Source organism: Onychostoma macrolepis, chromosome 15 (genome assembly GCF_012432095.1).
Source record: "Onychostoma macrolepis isolate SWU-2019 chromosome 15, ASM1243209v1, whole genome shotgun sequence".
Taxonomy (NCBI): Eukaryota; Metazoa; Chordata; class Actinopteri; order Cypriniformes; family Cyprinidae; genus Onychostoma; species Onychostoma macrolepis.
The window spans coordinates 13,680,775-13,699,867 of NC_081169.1; the positions used below are offsets into that span (position 1 = coordinate 13,680,775).

The 19,093-nt window shown below is 36.8% G+C and overlaps 1 protein-coding gene across 5 annotated transcripts; it reads right to left on the reverse strand.

Moving 5' to 3' along the window:
* Positions 1 to 1,682: 1,682 nt before the first annotated feature.
* sytl2b (synaptotagmin-like 2b) lies at positions 1,683 to 18,226 on the reverse strand. Of its 5 annotated transcripts, none has more exons than XM_058745477.1 (19): positions 18,151 to 18,226; positions 16,317 to 16,533; positions 14,301 to 14,452; positions 14,079 to 14,199; positions 13,565 to 13,631; positions 12,246 to 12,363; positions 11,335 to 12,144; positions 8,169 to 10,679; positions 7,327 to 7,419; positions 7,017 to 7,064; positions 6,816 to 6,910; positions 6,620 to 6,733; positions 5,337 to 5,506; positions 5,151 to 5,253; positions 4,590 to 4,751; positions 3,417 to 3,510; positions 3,022 to 3,121; positions 2,696 to 2,901; positions 1,683 to 2,600 (listed from the first exon to the last, which is right to left on the reverse strand). In XM_058745477.1, exons 2-19 carry the CDS (start codon positions 16,415 to 16,417, stop codon positions 2,452 to 2,454), a joined length of 5,214 nt encoding a protein of 1,737 aa, XP_058601460.1. In that variant the 5' UTR covers positions 16,418 to 16,533; positions 18,151 to 18,226; the 3' UTR covers positions 1,683 to 2,451. The 5 variants fall into 5 exon arrangements, with proteins under 5 accessions (XP_058601460.1, XP_058601461.1, XP_058601459.1 ...); XM_058745478.1 differs by having other exon boundaries at positions 3,417 to 3,495; positions 8,157 to 10,679; XM_058745476.1 differs by having other exon boundaries at positions 8,157 to 10,679.
* Between the last annotated feature and the right edge of the window lie 867 nt (positions 18,227 to 19,093).

Consider the following 19,093-nt stretch of genomic DNA (forward strand, 5'->3'; position numbering starts at 1 on the left):
ATTTGTCTTAAGGTGATTCTGATTGCAGGTACATTTGGTGTCCAAAGTCACTATTTTTGTCTGCTTTTTTCAAATGGTTGTTTTTAATCATTTTAATAATTTTTTACTCATTATGGATCACAAGATTACAGACCATAACAATATAATACTTTCTGTAAAAGTGTCTTACAACACTGAAAATCATTTCTTGTTGTTCAAATTAGTATTTTTTATTTTTTTTTGGCATCATGTATCATTGTTTAAACAAAATATTTTATTTTACTTTTTTGTAATATTTCATTTATCATCATTAATATGCTATTTTCCTAATTCTAGAACATTAAATTGTTTAAAAATGACATTTCTTATAAAAATGTGTCCATAAATCTTGCATCAACTCTGTTACTGTACCATACATTGCTTTTAAATTATCTCCCACAACTATGTAAGATACAGGAAATGATGTCACTTTGGTGTGTTCTCTCTGAGAAAGTCTTTTAATCTAAAAAGTTATGTTAATGTTCTGTTCAACTCTGTTATCAACAATGGTGACAGTATGTAACAGATGTCAGTTCTGTTACTTTACAGTTCTTGGGTCAACTCTGTTTATGAACTATTTTCACCAAAAATAATGAAATTGATGTTGATGTATTTTTGCACCCTTATACTATTTCATATACTATTATATTATATATATATATATATTATATATACTTTTTTTTACTGGAAATTGTATATAATAAATTTGTAGATGGAAAAATATTTGCTCTAAGGGGATGGTTCTGTGAAGACCATTGAATGAAGAACAATACCTAATTTGTCTGTAACAGAGTTAACAAATAATACCATAAAGAAATTTTTTTTTTTTTTTTTTTGCACCGAATTATTAAAATGGGATATGTTTTCAATAAAACTGAATTCACACTCCTTTCTTACGATATCAGACAGTTGATGTAATTTATCACAGGCATCCAAATATTATGGGACTGGGGACTACAATTGCTACTCATCTTTATGAGCTAACATTAATATATTTTAAGTTTCCATTTCCAATTTTTTTTTCTTTGTTTAAAATGTGAATAGCACATTTTGACTTTATACGTCTTGATGGTATTTGAGAATGTGGGTCAAGAGGGCAGACATTTAGATGTCACAATTTTGTGCATCCGTTTATGCAATCTGTGAATCTCAGGGCAAAATCTTTCTCTCCCAAAGGAGCATGTTCTTTTTTTTCCTGAAAGAGTGTGTGGAACTTAATCCAGTCCTTTGAGACAGGAGAGAGTATGTGCCAGCTACACAGTGTACACATGTTGCTCAGACAGCTCTGCTCCTCTCTTCAGTCTCACCAGAGCTCTTGTTCTGCGAGCGTGACCCGGTCTCACCTCCTCCTTTCAGAGCCTTGGCTCTTCGCACCAGATCTCAACAGTGGTTCATTGTATTTGTATGCATTGTCAGAATGGCATTGTCATGTAATACAAAGTCCAGTACAGCACTGTCATTGGCTTAAAAACAGTTGTATCCAGAATTGAGAAGCCAACAGATTTTAAAATTGAGTCCTGTGCTAATTTCTTTGGTAGTCAGATGTTAATTTGTGTATTCTGTGCATGATAATAGTGTAGTATATACTCATACTAGGGTAAAATTTGTCACCACATACAAATTCCTTTGATATAGCAAGATAAAAAAATTACAAAAATTCAGCATGGTGAACCAACTTTCTGTTTATTCATTTGCTTTTGGCATGTTAATTAGGAGTATCCTGCATTATTTTGCTTGTGGTACAGTATGCCTTTGAGCTATGATGTTAGTACAGGCGTATTTGACAAATAAAGCAGTCACCCACTTTGCACATTTTTGGCAACAAATCTGTTCCCCCCACACAGTTTGTTACAATACACACATTCTGTGTTTCCCTCCTTTCCTGGTTTAATCATTTTTTACTTTTGTCGAGGCTTTGGATTTTAGCTTTTTACCCTCAAATAGTATTCTTAAACGTATTCAGCATTGATTTAACAACCTATTTTGAAGTCTTGAACATATACTACAGTTTATAAGGTCTTTGGACTCAAAATATATGTGATGTTTTAAGGCATTCCCATTAGCTATATAAATCTGTAACCTCTTAAAAATAGATTACATTAGAAAAAAAACACCTGAACATCCACCTTTAGACATTGCTTATAACTTGCATTTTGAAATCGGTAAATGATCTCATGTAAAACGTTATTGGCTCAATAAGTTCAATCTGATCTCTGTTCAATCCTACTGAACACAGGAGTCAAGACAATAAATAAATCCAGCTAGAGAATATCTGTATATCTGGAAACAGAACTCATGTCGATGTCAGGTCTAATCGGGGCCAAAACGCGACAAAAACCTAATCTATTATACTATAAATCATAACAAATGCAAGATATTATATATGGAAAAATATTATTTGAAAGATGTGATTTTATAAATGTCCCTGCAATCTCATTTCCATGTGTTTTTGGCTGCTGTTACCATCCTCAGTGGTAACATGCCCTCCACCCATTCATTGGGAGATTCCATCATTCTCCTCCATAAAGCGACTTCCTCTGCTGTAGAGTCCATCCAGTCCACCTGTACTCCGTAACTCTTGCCTGTACACAAAATGAGCTTTTGTGTTAATATGTATTTACTATGTGTTTATGGTTATAGATCTCAGAACCCACAAACATGCAACATTGGACTGCACCTGTGCCCATGCCGAGTCTCAGGCCTCCGAGCAGGTGATTGGCTAGTCGGTCACGGTCCCAAACAGTAAGCTCCACACAAGCCTCTTTCAGGTCCTCTGCCCTGAAGCCATCATACACCATAGTGTGGTTAAAAATGGGGTTGACTGTTCTCTTCAGCACCCGAGTCTTCTGACGGCTCTTTTTGCTGGTGTCTGGGAGTACAAAGCTGTGCAAGGAATTAAACAAACCATTATTTAGTAGGACACTAAAGATGTTTTCAAGAAAAATAGCTATAATGCCATGCAATAACAATATAATAGAATTGTTTTATTATTATTGTTATTACCATTTTACATATGGGTCAATAGTTGGACTTCTGATAAGAGGGAGATTCTTGCAGTCTTTGACCCAGATATGCACCTCACCAGAGCCAGGAATGTTCTTTGCTGGATTAAAAAAAGAAACATTAGCACTAATCATTTGACAAAACTTTGACATTTGACTTTTTCTGTGACATAATGTGCTGTCTTTCATTATAAGAGTTTTGTGTAGAAAACATTTTCACTCAGAAATTACATAGAAATAACAAGTAAACCATTGAATTAAAGGTGAAATGAAGAAGAATTTTCTTGTAAAATGTACACCAATAATCTTTACTTACAACTTTGAAAAATCATTTTTTACAGTGTGTGAATGTGAATTATTGTGAATAGTAAATGATTGTAAAGGGTGGAGCCTTACAATGCGAAATCTGAGGCAGGAAACGTATGGCCAGCCTCATCTGTCCTCTCAAGTCAGATGGCTGGAGGCTGTTTGTGGTCTGAGAGAACAGATTCTGGAATCAGAACAAAACCGCTTAAAGGCATAATTCAGCCCAAAATAAAAATTCTGCCATTATTTAAAGCTAGGGTAGGCAAATTTCTCCAGTTTTTTGTTATACTGGTTGAAAGTCTCTTCTTATATGTGACCCTGGACCACAAAACCAGTCTTAAGTCACTGGGGTATATTTGTAGCAATAGCCAAAAATACATTGTATGGGTCAAAATGATTGATTTTTCTTTTATGCCAAAAATCATTAGGACATTAATTAAAGATCATGTTCCAAGAAGACATTTTGTAAATTTCCTACTGTAAATATATCAAAACTTATTTTTTGATTAGTAACATGCATTGCTAAGAACTTAATTTGGACAACTTTAAAGGCGATTTTCTCAATATGTTTTTTCTCAATGTTTTTTTTTTTCTCAATATGATGTTTTTGGACCCTCAGATTCAAGATTTTCAAATAGTTGTATCTCGGCCAAATATTGTCCTATCATAACAAACAAAAATGTTGGTTTTGTAGTCCAGGGTCACATATACACCTTCTTATTTAGACCACTTTAATTATTGATTGCTATCAGGTTGTGGAAAGATTTTCAACAGTCAGAATTGGGGCAGAAGTGATGTGAAAAAGGGGCGTGTGCAAAGGTTGTTTGAAAACATGCTTTACTTTTGTATTTCCACTAGATGACACTAGTAGCACAGAAACTGCATACTCCAGCATACTCTCAATTTGTGCACAGATTTTGATCCCAATTTGCAGTCTGGAGAAGTCAATGCATTTTTAGTGTATGATGGGCACAAGCTTTTTTTGTTTAGCTTCAGGTTCATTCCATCAAGTGAGCGGATATCAAACATGTTTGATATTTTGATTTTAGGACACAGGTTTTCATTTGTCATATGCAACAAGGCAGATGTTTCTGTGTTCGGAATAATTTGAAAGTCTGCACTAGTAAACCAAAAAATGAATCGGTAAAAAAAAAAATATTTACCTATTGGTTCATGCATTTGTGTATGAAGTATTTTAACTTTGAAAATGCTGTATATCATCAGTGCGATGTAAGAGAAATGATCAACAAATTCATACTATACCCTTGGTTTAAGAGGTAAAAGTTTCCACTCTGGGTCATTAAAATTCCAAGAGGACAGGTCAAGCTCAATCTCACCCAGGAAACTGTTACGACCAAATGTGTCATTGTGCCATGCTGAAAGGTTGAGAACCTGGGATGTCAGGTACTCCATTCGAACTCTGTACTGTATGCATTAAATAATAAAATGAACAAAGATTATTAGGCATGCATATAGCATATATAATGCATATAGGGGAGGCTGGGGCCTGCATTTCCCCCATTATAGCCTGGAACACACCCAATAGTGGGGCATGTTGTCACAATGGAATCTGCCATCAAACAGTCTATTATAGACATTTCAGCTTGGTATGAATAGTAAAACAATTACGAAACATTATGCAATTAATGCAACAAAGTGAAATGTAATGTGCAAATGTATAAATTATTACAAATATTGTAATTTTTTTTAATGAATGTAATATTTTCTAATTTAATTAATATTGTAATTACTAAATGCGTAACATTTAAATGCATGAAAAATGCGACAACTGGCCCAGACTTGTTTTATCAGTGATGTTCTTACCCTAAGAATCTCATTGTATGTAGGATTCAGTGTTTTCTTCTTCACAGCAGTTTTTCTTTTTCCCAAATTGGCAGGATCAGGAATGAGGTAACTCTTAACATACCTAAACAAAGAACAAGTTCTCCACGGAGAAAAATTTTCTATTTCAAGGAGAAAGGGTGGGTGGTACTGAGATCGCAATCTTACGGGTCAGATCGATTCCTCTTGGTGTCCACTGCTGCCAGATTCTGGCACTGAACAACAAAGATGTGGAACTCCCGCAACTTGTGCACATAGTTTAGTGAAAACTGGATGCTTCCTTGGACGTCAACACTGCTGTAGTCGCTATTGTACACACTCACAACACTGCCGCTAACCTGAGGATGATGAAAATACAGTATTGAATAATTCCCAGTACACCAATGTGCTTAAGTGGTTAGTTCACCCAAAAGTGAAAATTCTGTCATTAATTACTGACACTCATGTTGTTTTAAACCCGTAAGAACTTAGTTAATCTAAAAAATTAAGATAAATTTGATCAAATCCGAGAGACCCTGCATAGACAGCAACACAACTACTACGTTCAATGCCCAGAAAAGTAATAAATACATTGTTAAAATAGTCCATGTGACATCAGTGGTTCAACCTTAATTTTATGAAGCTATGAGAATACTTTCTGTGCGCAATAAAACCAAAAAAAAAAAACTTTATACAACAATTTCTTCTCTTCCGTGTCAATCTCCACCTCAGTTAATGACAGTACCACGATGCATGTGAGTGTATTCCACAGCACATCCGGGTTCTACATCAGAACGCCAACTCCTGCGTCAGCAGCACCACACGCTGTGACGGAAGAGAAGAAATTGTTGAATAAAGTCATTATTTTTGTTTTCTTTATGCACAAAAAGTATTCTCGTATCTTCATAAAATTAAGGTTGAACCACTGATGCCACATGGACTATTTTAACAATGGCTTTACTAACTTTCTGGGCCTTGAACGTGTCAGTTGTGTTGCTGCCTATGCAGGGTCAGAAAGCTCTCGGATTTCATTAAAAATATCTTAATTTGTGTTCCGAAGATGAATGAAGATCTTACTGGTTTGGAACGTCATGAGGGTGAGTAATTAATGACAGTTTTCATTTTTGGGTGAACTATCCCTTTAACGTCAAATTAAATTGGACCCTATTTACATTTTAAGCAAATATTTTGGGTCTTATTGTGAGCAATTCATCAGCATACTTAAGCAAATCATGTTTATCTTCATAATCTGATTAGAATAAAGTCCTGCACTGCTTTTTTCTCATAGAACTTTCTGTTTAATTTGGATTACGGTGGTCTGGTTACAAAAGTAAAATGGGTTGTGAATGACTTAAAGAAAATAACAAATCATATCTGAGGTAAGTGGGATAATTGACAGGTTCTGTTTCCATAAGTGTATAGAGTATATGCTATATTATATGCATGTTCTTGGTAAATAGTTATGAACATACAGATGACAGGGAGGTGGATCCAGAGTAGTTGCTGAGGTCAGTGAATTGTCTGTTATTCCACTGTGGTACACCGCTGCGAGAACTGCTCTCGGAGTCACTTTCCCCTCCATCACTCTAAAAAGACAGACACTTTGAGCACCACAACTTTTTTGTGACCTGACCTTTTATCTTAGATAAAAACAACAAATGAACCAACTTCTTTTTCCAGGAATGAGGGCACTGATTTGCTGAGTTGCTTCAGGTGCACTGGGTCTGATATGGCAAAGGAAGTTTGGACAAGTGTGCTAGAGTCTTAAACAAGACATCAGGAGTGAGATTCAGAGCAAATGCCAATGTCATATGATGTCAAAAAATGAGTGCATATAAAACATATCAAGAAGTTAAGCTCAAAACTTGCCATCATAGTTGCTCTGCATGTAGTCATTTGTTTGTTTTTGGTCTTGTCCTTAAGGAAAAGATCACAATGACAAAACAAAAGAAAAAGTAGAACAGATTCTGTTGGCATCTGTACTTTCCATTTAGAGCCAAACAATAAGGTGTACTGGAAGAAGCATTGTGCTGCTACTGCATGATAAGTAAACTCTGAAAGGAAGAGCTAAATCTGGATATAGTGCTTTTAGCTGAAAAACGAATAATAAACTGTATATAAATTATAGTCGGATGCAGTTTAAAAAATGTTTGACATGATAGAGAGGATTGATGCTTACTAGGAAGAGTGCTGATGTCTTCCATGCTTTTATGGTACACTGGTCTAGATGAAGCACGTCTCAAAGCTTTCTGAATGGCACTTTCATTTTCACCTGGAAGATTTAACAGTGTAAGTTTAATCCCATAGAGGTATAAAGAATGAATTCAAGAAGCAAGAAGAATGTTGCTGGTGTTTTGTTCCCTTTTCTTTTATTATTGTGTAATGTGAGGACTAACTATTTGACACTTGAAAGGGAAGCTGTGAGAAATTCTAATTCAACGCAGATTTAATTACATTTAATTTGTAAATAGTTTAAGACTGGGGTAATTTAGTCCTTTTTAAATCATGGTAATAATTCTCTAATGACTGCACACACATTTCATGCTTATACTTGTGGTTAAACACTTTTTCTAAATCACTAAACCTAAGTATTAAACTTTGGCATGTAGTTTGTCCTTCAAATTGTGATCTGATAAAAAGAGGCGTATTATTACTTTTCTAAACAATCAGATTTACGATTCACACCTGGCAGTTGATGAAACTGAAAAACTGAAAGTGTTCCTGTAGCTCAAACAATAGAGCATACTAATAACAAAGGTCATGGTTTCAGTTTCCAGGGAATACATGTATTTACAAGATGTATAGCTTAAATGCAGTGAAAGTAACACTGGATAAAAGATCTACCGAATGTAAAAGTGAAATGCATGAAAAATATCTCATAAATTTACATGTGTACACTTTTGTCTAATATTGGAATCCAATTGTTCCAGATGAAGGGCATCCTTGGTTAAAAAAAGAAAAGTCTGTGAAACCTGTACAGTATAGTAAGAGACAAAGCTTCAAACTCACGGTTTAAATTACACTTAGTGGCATTTCCATCAGTTTGTGTGGTTGAGTGGCGTCCCAGGCTCCCTCTCCTGGTTTGTAGGTCGGGGGAACCCTGTACTGGAGTACTGGTTTTCACAGGGGAACATTTACAGCTGCGGTGTGTCTCTGGAGATGATGTAAATGAAGTGCAGATAAAATCGTCAACCTGCTCTGCAACTGGAGGTGGAGTGTACATACTTCTGTCCTCTGTGATGCCAAGGTAATGCTGGTAGTCCCGTGGAATGAAGGATCTAGCAAGAGGTTGAGAGTCAGAATCCTCTGAGGTACGTGACGAACTTCTCTGAGTGTTCTTGTCTCTGTCTCTCCAAGAGATTTCTGGGGATGTTTTTGGCAGGGTATAGCTAGCTTCCTGTGTTTTCCTGGACTGTGTGATGTTAGTTTCTGGTGCCTTTTTAACCTGTTGCAGATTGGGGCCCTGGAACTTCTTGGACTGAGGATTTAAGTCCTGGCTTTGCTCCTCAACCGCAGTGTTCACAGAAAACATGCTAGCGGCACGCCGCATGGCATTTGCTTTTCCGTTTAGACTGCCTTTGCTATTTCTTCTACCGTGTTTAGGTTGTGACTCTTGAACAACCTGATGTTTAAGTACCATTGTGACTTCTGAAGAGGCCTGAGAGCCTTTCTGTTGCTGAAGAGAATGAGACACTCCATGGGAGGTTGATTCGCCTGAGATCATGTGCGACTGATCGGTTTTTGATCCAGATTCTTGTCTTGACATAATCCTCTTCTTTGAGGGAGACTGGAATACTCTGGTTTTGGCTGTTGAGGATGTTTTGTTATTCTGGCTTTCATTTCCAAAGTCTTTGAAATTGGCTCTTTCATCTTGGCTGTGTGGACTTAAGGATCTCTGATTTCCACTTTCAAGAACTGGCGACCTTTGCCCAGATTTTGTAGGTGATCCTCCCCAGAAGTCACGGAGGTTCTTGAACTGTAAAGTGCTCATACCATCCATCATAACTGGCTTATCCTTCCGTAGTGGATGCACCGGGAAATTGGGAAACAGTCTACCTCTGGCAGAAGTACTGTCCTCAACATCATCATCATAATCATCATACTCAGTACCTATTGTTCTGAGATCAAACTCAGATTTTGTAAATCTTTGGTTCAGTCGAGCAGTAGTAGTCAATCTGTTTTGAGCTGCTGCTGATGTTCTAGATTCTTTCTCCCAGAAGGACTTGAGTTGCTTGATCCTCTCTGCCATGTTCTCTTGCTGAGAATTCTGCTTAACAAAAGGCACTTGATTTGTCCTTGGTGCGGTTCTTGATTTTGCCTCCAATTCTTTTGGAGGAGTGTGATCTGCATCACTGCTGTTGATGCTAATGGTGCCTCTGCTATCACCATTTTGACCCACTAGCAAGGGTCCACTGTCAAGTGATGGCGAAGATGATTTTAAATGTGGAACATCGTTCTCTAAGGGAGAGCTTGCATGTATTTGGTCAGTGTTCTGATTAGCATATATCAATGGTGGTTTTGATTCATCTGTAAAAATGGGTACTTGAGGTTTAAAGGTGGTGTTACCACTTCCAACATGCTCAAGGTCTAAATCTTCTCCAACTCTCTCTTGTTTCTGATGTCCTGAAAATGTTACTTCCAAGCTCTGCTCACTTCTCTGTTGTTCCTCTACACCTTCAGTTGGCTTTCTGCTAATATCACTAGGGATGAAGTGTTCATTTTTAGCAGGTGTGCTAGATTTGCCGATCAAAATCTTTGGACCAATGTTTTCTTTCTCCCAGAATGATCTCAAATTGGCAATCTTTGGTCGCTGATTCTCTTCAGCACCTGTTATTTCTTTTGGCTGATTTTGAGTCTGCTTGATATCAGTGTTTTCACGTTTGACTTTAGTCTCTTCCTCTCTCTTGATTTTGTTCTCATTTAGACTAACTTTCCCACCTACAGAAATATTCACCTCTGGGATCTCTGGAGGCATATTGTTTGTAGTAAGAGCAGAGTCAATAGAAGGTTTTTTAATGAGAGGTTCTTTATAAGAAGCAGATTCATATCCTCTCTGTTCTTTTGGAGAATTCTGGGAAGGCTCATCAACACTCTGTTCCTTTCCCCAATCTGTCTGTTCTAGAAATATTGTATTGACTTCTGATGGAACCTCTTCACTTTGGCGTGGTATGATTAAGTACACATTATCTCTTGGCTTGGCTCTCTGATCAATGTCATCTTCAAAGTCTATGTCATCGATCTTGGTGTCGTCCTCCATGTCTTGGACATTGCTCTCTACATCAAGCCTATCACTGCTGTCTGAGCTTCTGCTAAACCACTCAAGAACTTTGGCAATGGAATCTCCTTGTTCATCGGTAGGTGTGGGAATATGTTCATCTGTCATGACTTCCATTTTGGTATCTTCTTGTTTTGAGTTATTAGTCTTTCGTTTTATATTGAAGACAAGGGGGCTGCTGTCAGTCTCACAGTCAGTAGAGGCATCTGTCTTGTTGAATGTATCTGTTATGTTGAGGGATCTGGGAAATTGTTGATCTGTAAGACAAACAGTGTAGCATTGAATGGCCAGAGCAGAATCTAGACGACACTATTGTAAGCAGTAATTTAATTCAACTAAATAAAAATTTAAGATTATTTAACCCAAATATGAAAATCATGTCATCATTTACTAACCTGCATGTCATTCCAAACCCATATGACTCTCTTTCTTCTGCAGAACACAGCAGTAGATGCACAAAGGAGAAAATGTAATGAATATCCAATTGCGTGAATTTTCAATATAGGTGGCAGTACCTTGTAAGTTGGTGTGCTGAAGCAGAAGAAGGGTGAACATTTCCATCACCTACTGGACTGGTTTGTGAAGAGCTGGACAAGTTTACAATTGCTTGAATATCAGGTTGTTTTTCACCAAAACTGATTGGAGCACTTGGGAAATGATCGGCAAGCTAAATATTTATTTTGCTGACACATTGGGTGCTTTAAGCACTAAAGTGAGACCCAGTGTACTGCCATTATTTTTCAGTTCACCCAAAATTTAACTGGATGCTTGTTAAATTATCTCCTTTGTGATCGGCAGAAGTCAGTCAGTCGTACAGGTTTGAAATGACATGATGATAGGTAAATAACATAATTCTCATTTTTGGGTGAATTTCTCCTTTAACAAATTTTGAACATTTCTAAAAAATCATACCAACAGCAGTTTTCTTCATATTTTCTTCAGTTCCTATCGTTTCTGATTTCGGATTCAGACTCATATGATTTTCCACATTCCCAGATTTGTGCATTGTAGATTGAGGGACAGTGATCTCATCCAGTGGCTTTTCAGAGTTGTCAGTCAACGTGAACATTGCATTCTCACGAGGAAGGTTAATTTCACCAGAAATATTTTGGCCCTCTAATTCCATACTTGAAGTCTGAGGAAGGCAACTATTTGTTTCTCTTCTTTGTTTTACAAGTTCTTCCACTTTTTTGCCATCATCTGCTCTTGTGATAGAGTTCAGACTTAGACGTGGTTTTATTTTTGGCTTTTCTTGTAAGCCTTGTGGAGGGTTTATCAGTTGCGATGAAGCTCTAACTGGTAAGCGTGACTTTGGCAACTTCGGTGGTGAAGGAGAGCTAAACTGCTCTTTGTTTTCAGTTTTGCTACCTGATTCTTCTGTACTACCCAGAGAAAGTCTAGATTCTTCAAGATCCTTTTCTTGACTGCTGTTTTTCCGAACATAGCTCAGGGATACTACTGGTTGTCTCAGTTGGCTCTTGAGAGCAGGCTCATTGGAGCTATGTTTGGGGATATTTCTTGGTGGTGGAGACCTGATACCTGAGCCTGCTGTAGTAGACACACCCTGGCTGGACACAGAGCTGGTGCTGTCTGAGACAGAGCTCTGTGGTTTGTTGATTTTGGTCCTCTTCTTTGGCACAGGCTTTTGACCAGGAGCTTTGTTGTGTGGGGTGTTAAAGACCTCACTATTAACTTCACCATGACTTGCTTCCTGATGTTTTACTGCAAATGTGAGACTTGTAAGCATGGGAGAACACAAAACTACAAAATTCTTAAAAGTTCTGAGCACAAATGAACATTATACAACAAGTTGCCACATAAACCTTGTGAATCAGAGCCTCTGTCTAATGATTTCCTGAGTCCAGGTCCTGATGTAAAGTGGATATCAGTTTCCTCAAAATCAAGCTCTACTGGAACACTGTTAAACGGGTTGTGCCTTGGCTGGAACCAGGTAAAGAGACAAAGTTAACAATGAAGAAATACATTGATTATTGATGCCATATTTATTTACTTGTCCTTTAGCAATGAACTTCACTCAAAATTACCACACTAGAGTGACCTAGACTTAGAAGGGGTAATATCATGGATTTTTATAAAGTAATTTTATTTATTTCCTTATCCTGTAGTGTTACTGAAGATATGAATTTTAGATAAAATTCATGACTATTTTCCACCTTCTCTCTGATAGATTGAAATAACCCATTTTTTATATCTCTACACCTAACACCCTGGTTGCATGTGACATGAGAAACAGCTGTGTTTACTCACAAGCTGCAATATACTCAACTGTTTGCTCTGCCCCATCCTTCAGTAACAGCCTCTTTGCAAAGCCTGTGTTAAATTGTGGCAATATCCTCCTTAGTTCCTGTCAGTCTCATGTTAATCTTGAGTACTTACAGCATAATCTTGAGTACCTATTGCATCCTTCATATCGCTGAAGAGTCTTTTAGTTTTATCAGATTTATAAAAGACAGATACTGTACAGCTGTACCACTTCTCTCCGAAAACAGTCAAGGTCCTTGAGGTGTGCTGTGGGCGGAGCTAAAGACTCAAGAGCACGCAAAGCTTTTCCGTAGCGATCGTCTGCAAGCTGCGACATCAACATAAAACAGGAACAAAACTTGATTGACTTAAGTTGGCTAAAAATCAGATCGAGCCATATACTCTGGTTGCTGTGTGCGTGCACTCTTCCTGCAGAAGTGCCTACACAAGGAAATCCACTCTTTATAACGTCATACAGGGCCATAATCGAAAAAAGCTTTCTGAAACTTATACGAACCCTGAAGGAGTGTCTTTGGCGCAGAAATACTCCGTCATACGTCAACTCGATTTTTTGAGACTTTGCCAAAGAATTGGATTCTCATGCTAAACATGACCAATGTAAATAAGTCAGAATGTATGAAATAGCAGTAGACACCCTCTTTAATGTATTCATTTGACAGCCATGAAAGTCATGAAAGTTCAGTAGGTACCATTTTCCCACATTCTTAATAAATGGTCTATTTGGACTGGAGAGGATGTTTAGAATTTTTTTAATTCCTTATGATATGACCCCTTTAAGTGTTTTTCCCAAAAAATATACAGTAATGGTGAAGGCAGTTGACCCTGATATGTCTGTATAGTTTAATGAGCACTTACATACCTTGGATGGCGATCTCATGCCTATGTTTAGTTTTTCTTGCTGGACCTCTAACGTTTCACCATTTTCCCTAATTTTAAAACAAATAACAATTTAATTTTTAGCAATTTTTCATAGAAAAACAAAAGAAAAGTCCAGCTAATTTGGACTAAAGTTCTACAAAACATCCTGCAATGACCAGGATCAATTAAACCTTCACAGGCAGAGTACTTTAAAAAGACAGCATGCAAACTCCTCTGTTGACCCTTGTCGAGTCATAAAGATCTTGAAATCATAAGGTATCCACACCTGTAAAGCACACAAAGCGTCTGGGAGGGGTGGAGGTTGCACACACAGTGCAAACCAAAGGGTTCTGGCATGTGTGAACAGTTATTACTCTTCTTGTTCCAGATAAGTTGATAAATACAGAGCTACTAGATGAGATGAAGAATGTGTGTCTAAATATTCAGTGTAGGATTATGCCAAGCGCACTGAACCATTGATGTCTGTGCTTTAGTACATGAACATTTAGCATTACCTCTCCTTTAGCGGCTCTGAGGACTCAGTAGTTTGTGTTACTTTAGGCGACGTCATGATGCCATCACTATCCTTTCGGCTGATGCTTCTGGATCTGCCGCCCCATGACTTGGTTAAATACTCTATGAATGAGGATAGTGAGATGTTTAATGCTGTTTGATATGCTTGCTAGCAAAGCATTTAATCAAGTTGCATGTGTGAACTGTAGGCGTTTTGGTCTCACCAACAACTGAGGGTTTCCTTTGCTTCATCGATGCCATGATGACTTCAGAGCCGTGAATCCTGTCCTGGTGTCTCTGTGACTTTGCTTCGTAGAACCATTCCCCTGACATAAATTTGCGTTTGTCTTCCTCTGGGACAGCTTTCTGTAGCTGTCTGGGAATCAGATGAGAGGTTCAACTTGGGTGAGAAAAATTAAAATCATCAACAGTTCCCAGCAACATTCATCTAACCTAATATAGTCTCACCTCCGCATGGTCCTTTGGACAAATACCATGCATTCCACAGGCCACAAATTAGTTTACTCCATAAGCCATCAAGGACAGCACAGCACAGCACTTATCACGTCCTCTGTTGTTTGCTCACAAAATGTTGAATTCTTTTTATGTACAAATGTGTCAGGCAGTTCTTTGAGTGCTTGGGTCATAAACTGAGCTTTCCAAATGTCGATATCTCATTGCACTTTTTTATTACGTTACACAGCTCTCCTGTATGACAGCCTCTTAAATAAATAGCATTCCTTATGACCAAAGAGTCGGGACAAACTCTTCCTTCATTGACTTATACACAAAACTGTCTTCATTACTGACTCTGTTTGCTTTGCAAATACTAAATCTCTCATAATGGCTGCTGCTTAGGTACTATCAATGTTCCCAGTAGCTGTACCCTGTTAAGTAATTCAGACACTAATGATAAGGAGTTTTATTGAATGATTCAAGAAAAACAGCTCAAGAGGTCAAAATGAATAATTATACTATGACTTGTTTAAGAGGTGGTTAATGTTAAATGCTACAAATAGCTAAAATTTCAAAACAACCATAATAAAGACATTGTGAGTATTTGCAGTGATTCAAAATTGTTTGATTAAAATCATGTGTTTGGAAACAACCATTGGAACACATCTTCGCTTTTGAAGGAGGGGAAACTATGTTGGTCATGTGAAAAGGCCAAGACAATTATTCCACAAGGGTAGACTTAATCCTTTTAGAAGGTTGAGTACAGTTGAGGCCAGATTTTGCATTCTTCCTTTCATGTAGACTACCAGTCTCCATTCAAAGCATTAAACACGAGAACAAATAGTTTGCTAGTGCAATGGCGTTCATGTGAGTGAACCCCTCAGTGTTTGTTTTTGGGTTAATGCCCTGTTTTTTCATGTTGTATTATGTTATATGTCATTATATGCATATGCAAAAGTTTGTAGTTGGTAAGATTTTATTTATTATTATTTATTATCTTATGCTCATAAAGAGAATAAAAAGAATTATTTGGTCAAAAATACAGAAAACTGTATTATTGTGAAATATTATTACAATTTAAAAAAAGAAAAACCTTTCTATCGTAATATATTTGAAAATATGATTTAATCCTGTGATGGCAAAGCTGAATTTTCAGCATCATTACTCCAGTCTTCAGTGTCACATGATCCTTCAGAAATCATTCTAATATGCTAATTTGATGATCAAAAAAAATTCTTAGTATTATCAATGTTGAAAACAGTTGTGCTGCTTAGTATTTTTGCAAAAAAACTGATTCAGTTTTTCAGGATTTTTTGCTGGATAGAAATTGCATTATCAATTGTTGCATTATAAATGTCTTTACTGTCACTTTTGATCAATTTAGTATTAATTATTAACCACCAACATTTGAAGAGTAATGTATATTTTAAGTTAATTTGTATGTGAACGTACAAGGGAAAATGTATTTCAGATTTACTAATATTTTATTCACCTTTTAGCTTTTTACAGTTTATTTCACTTTAATTTTTCAGAGTCAAAATATTTTTAAGATGTGTTTTTACACATTTTAAAAAATATATGAATATTCAGTGTAATCCCTCAGTTGATGCCATAAAATGCCATTTATAATAATTATAGAAAAATTCAACTTAAAATTGATTTACAAAAACAAAATTGCATATCACACTGCTGCCACTTTTTGAGATCAGCTATGATTTACATTAAAAGAGGGGGTCGTTGAGCCTACAAATAAAAGTTTGATTATGCTGGTTAAGCAATCTTACTTGATTCGTTCCTCCTCTGCTTTCTTCAACTCGGAATCCCTCTTTAAAACTGTCAAGATCATCTCCTGCTCCTCCTCGGTCAGGTGGCTCAGGTCTATCATGATGACCACTGTTCTTCTCACAGTTGGGGACTCTAGTACTGAGACTCACAGAGTCCACACTGCTATCTGTTGTTCTTCCTGAATCACCTTCATTTCATTATGCGCAATTATGGCTCCTGAAATCAGCACACCAAAACATCCGAGATTCTTTATTAGTCTCATTCACATCAGATCAGGCTTTTCTATGAAAATACAATAATTAGAGTATTATTCAGTCATTTATTTAATGGAAAGGACAGATGTAACCCAATTTGCATGCTGAATTTGATGTAATTTGGAATGAAATGTGATTCTAAATAAGTGCACAATGAAGTTGAGTGAGAGCCTGTTTAGAGAACGCTGAGATTAGACAAAACATGTGACGGCACTGTCAGTTGACCATGAGAAGGGGCAGACCTTTACATTGAGCACATTTAAAACAAATGATGAACTTTTCCATTGAACATAAATTGCATAATGCTGATCCTATTTAAAAGTCATGTCAGATAATGGCTTTCATATGTTCTATTAACATTATTGGTTTATTTCTATGCACAGAAAAATAAGAACACGCTTGAATTCATTTGTTAAAAAAATTTCCTTCCATGATCATATGACCATATTTAATGCTTAAGACACCAGCGTGTCACGTTAACTGTGCAAATATTTGAAAACAGCTCACTGAAACACTATTTACTCTGGGTTACACCTGGATCAAAACAAGTCTCAAAGAAATGACAAAGGCAGCCTAATACATAACATTATACAAACAACAAGCGAACAATAAAATAACATTGAAATGTTAATGCTTTACATTAGTGAGGAGCTTAGTAAGGAATGGAAATACCGTACATATTCTCTTATGAGATTCTGACTCAAATCTGAAATTATGAATGTGTTTGGTATGATTAAACAAAACAAACCATGTATCAAGAGCATATGAGTAACGAATTTAACATGCTGATTGATCTGCAGATGCTGTAATGTCGCATCCTGAATCCTGTTTCTTGTCCAAATGTCTTTTGACTTATCAAAGGAGGCTTTCATTAGGCTGGGTTCAATTGAATAAGTTCTTAGTAAACAAACAGCGTTTTATGAAATGCACTATATTTACATATCAACTTTAAATTGCACTTTTTAATAAACAGGAAAAGTAACAATAAATTAATGTTGTATTTTTTCCTGGATATGTAATATAATTGAAGCATCTTAATTGGAGCTTCGGGAGTCCATCTGTTGATGTTTTAGACATGTAATTGAATTTTAAAAACAGGATAATGTGGTGTATCCCTGTCTGCAGTGCTGTCTGGGGATTCATGTGCTCTTTTTCTATTCTGTTTTCTCTTAAATTCATTGTTCCTCCATATTTCATTTATATTTAAAAGGCATAAATGCATTGCATTCATCAGTGATACATAGCCTACACAAACTCACGAGCAGGGAAGGCAAGAACCTGTCACAACTACTTTTCTTCACATTACAATCATTTCGAAACTCAAAACCAACCGGAGATTAGTAACCACGTTTTATAAATACAGCGTAAATACAGCTTTATATGAATTATGTCAGTCTATCGATCACAACACTTTATTTTTCATGTAACGTTAGTTTACTCGAAACCGAACACAGTGACAACCTTGAAGAATAAAGTATTTCATTAAACCTTAGAGGCTCGTGTATATATTCTGTAGTGGCAAAACAATCTTCACAAACATAACGACAGGTACGTGTCGATATGAAAGGTTTCAGCTCACCTTGTTTCCGTGGCAGAACCTCTGGAGCGCCTCTCCGACGCTCAGCACAGAACATCTTCACTGTATGAGCGACGCGTCTCTCGGGGTTGGACGGAGTCTTGACGTCGGCTTCCAGTCGACCAATCAAAGACGGCGTTTGAGCGGTCAACGCGACGCGCCAAGATAGAACGCTCCAATCGGAAGTATACGGCGTGCGTATTTCACGCGAGCGTTAAGGCATTAAAGTTGTTTCCTAAAGAATGCAAATGAACAGTATAATGAAGGCCCCATACGCAAACATTTAAATAGTTTATATTTCACACGGTCTGTCTTTTTACATGCGTTTTAAATGTGTTGTATTTGTTTTTTACATTTATGTACGAGAATTGTAATGAATTCTAGTCTACTTGGGCCAGGAGTCGTTCTCATAATTTACAAACCCACTGAATACATCTTAAAACTTATCTGCATAATGATATTAATACGTTATTTGTGATTAGTAATTCAGTCAGCCAGGGTCTGTGCACTGCAAAACAACAACATTATTTCATAAGTCTTCCGTTTTTTTTCTGTACTGCTGTTATGGTTTAGGTCCTAATTTGATTAGTGAATGCTGATACACAACAGCACAGGGACTTTTGATTTCATCACTTAGCTTGTCTGTTTTTGTTCCAGACACTCTGTGCGTCAATGATGGGGACTTTTCAGTGTTTCTGTAGGTTAAATACACCAGTAGGTGGCGACAAATTACTGTGCTTATGAGCGAATCATTGAATCATTTACCGAATCAGTTTGTTCAAAACAGATTCAGGAACACAACATGTCTGTGTGTATGTTACTTAATTTCCTGGTACGTTCAAGGAAAATAAATATACAAATGTAGTCTTTCTGATTCCTCAAGTTTATATTAGAACAGGTTTAACCTGGTTTATGTTTAACAAGTAGGAGCAAGATTTTAACAGTA

Bases quoted from the DNA above. Each gene is read 5' to 3' on its own strand.
- sytl2b (XM_058745476.1), bottom strand. From the start codon at position 16,417: ATGATAGACCTGAGCCACCTGACCGAGGAGGAGCAGGAGATGATCTTG. The intron at 12,364-13,564 runs GTATGTAAGTGC...ACCTGGTTCCAG, and splicing joins GCATGAGATCGCCATCCAAG to CCAAGGCACAACCCGTTTAA. The intron at 4,752-5,150 runs GTAAGAACATCA...TAATGCATACAG, and splicing joins CATACAATGAGATTCTTAGG to TACAGAGTTCGAATGGAGTA.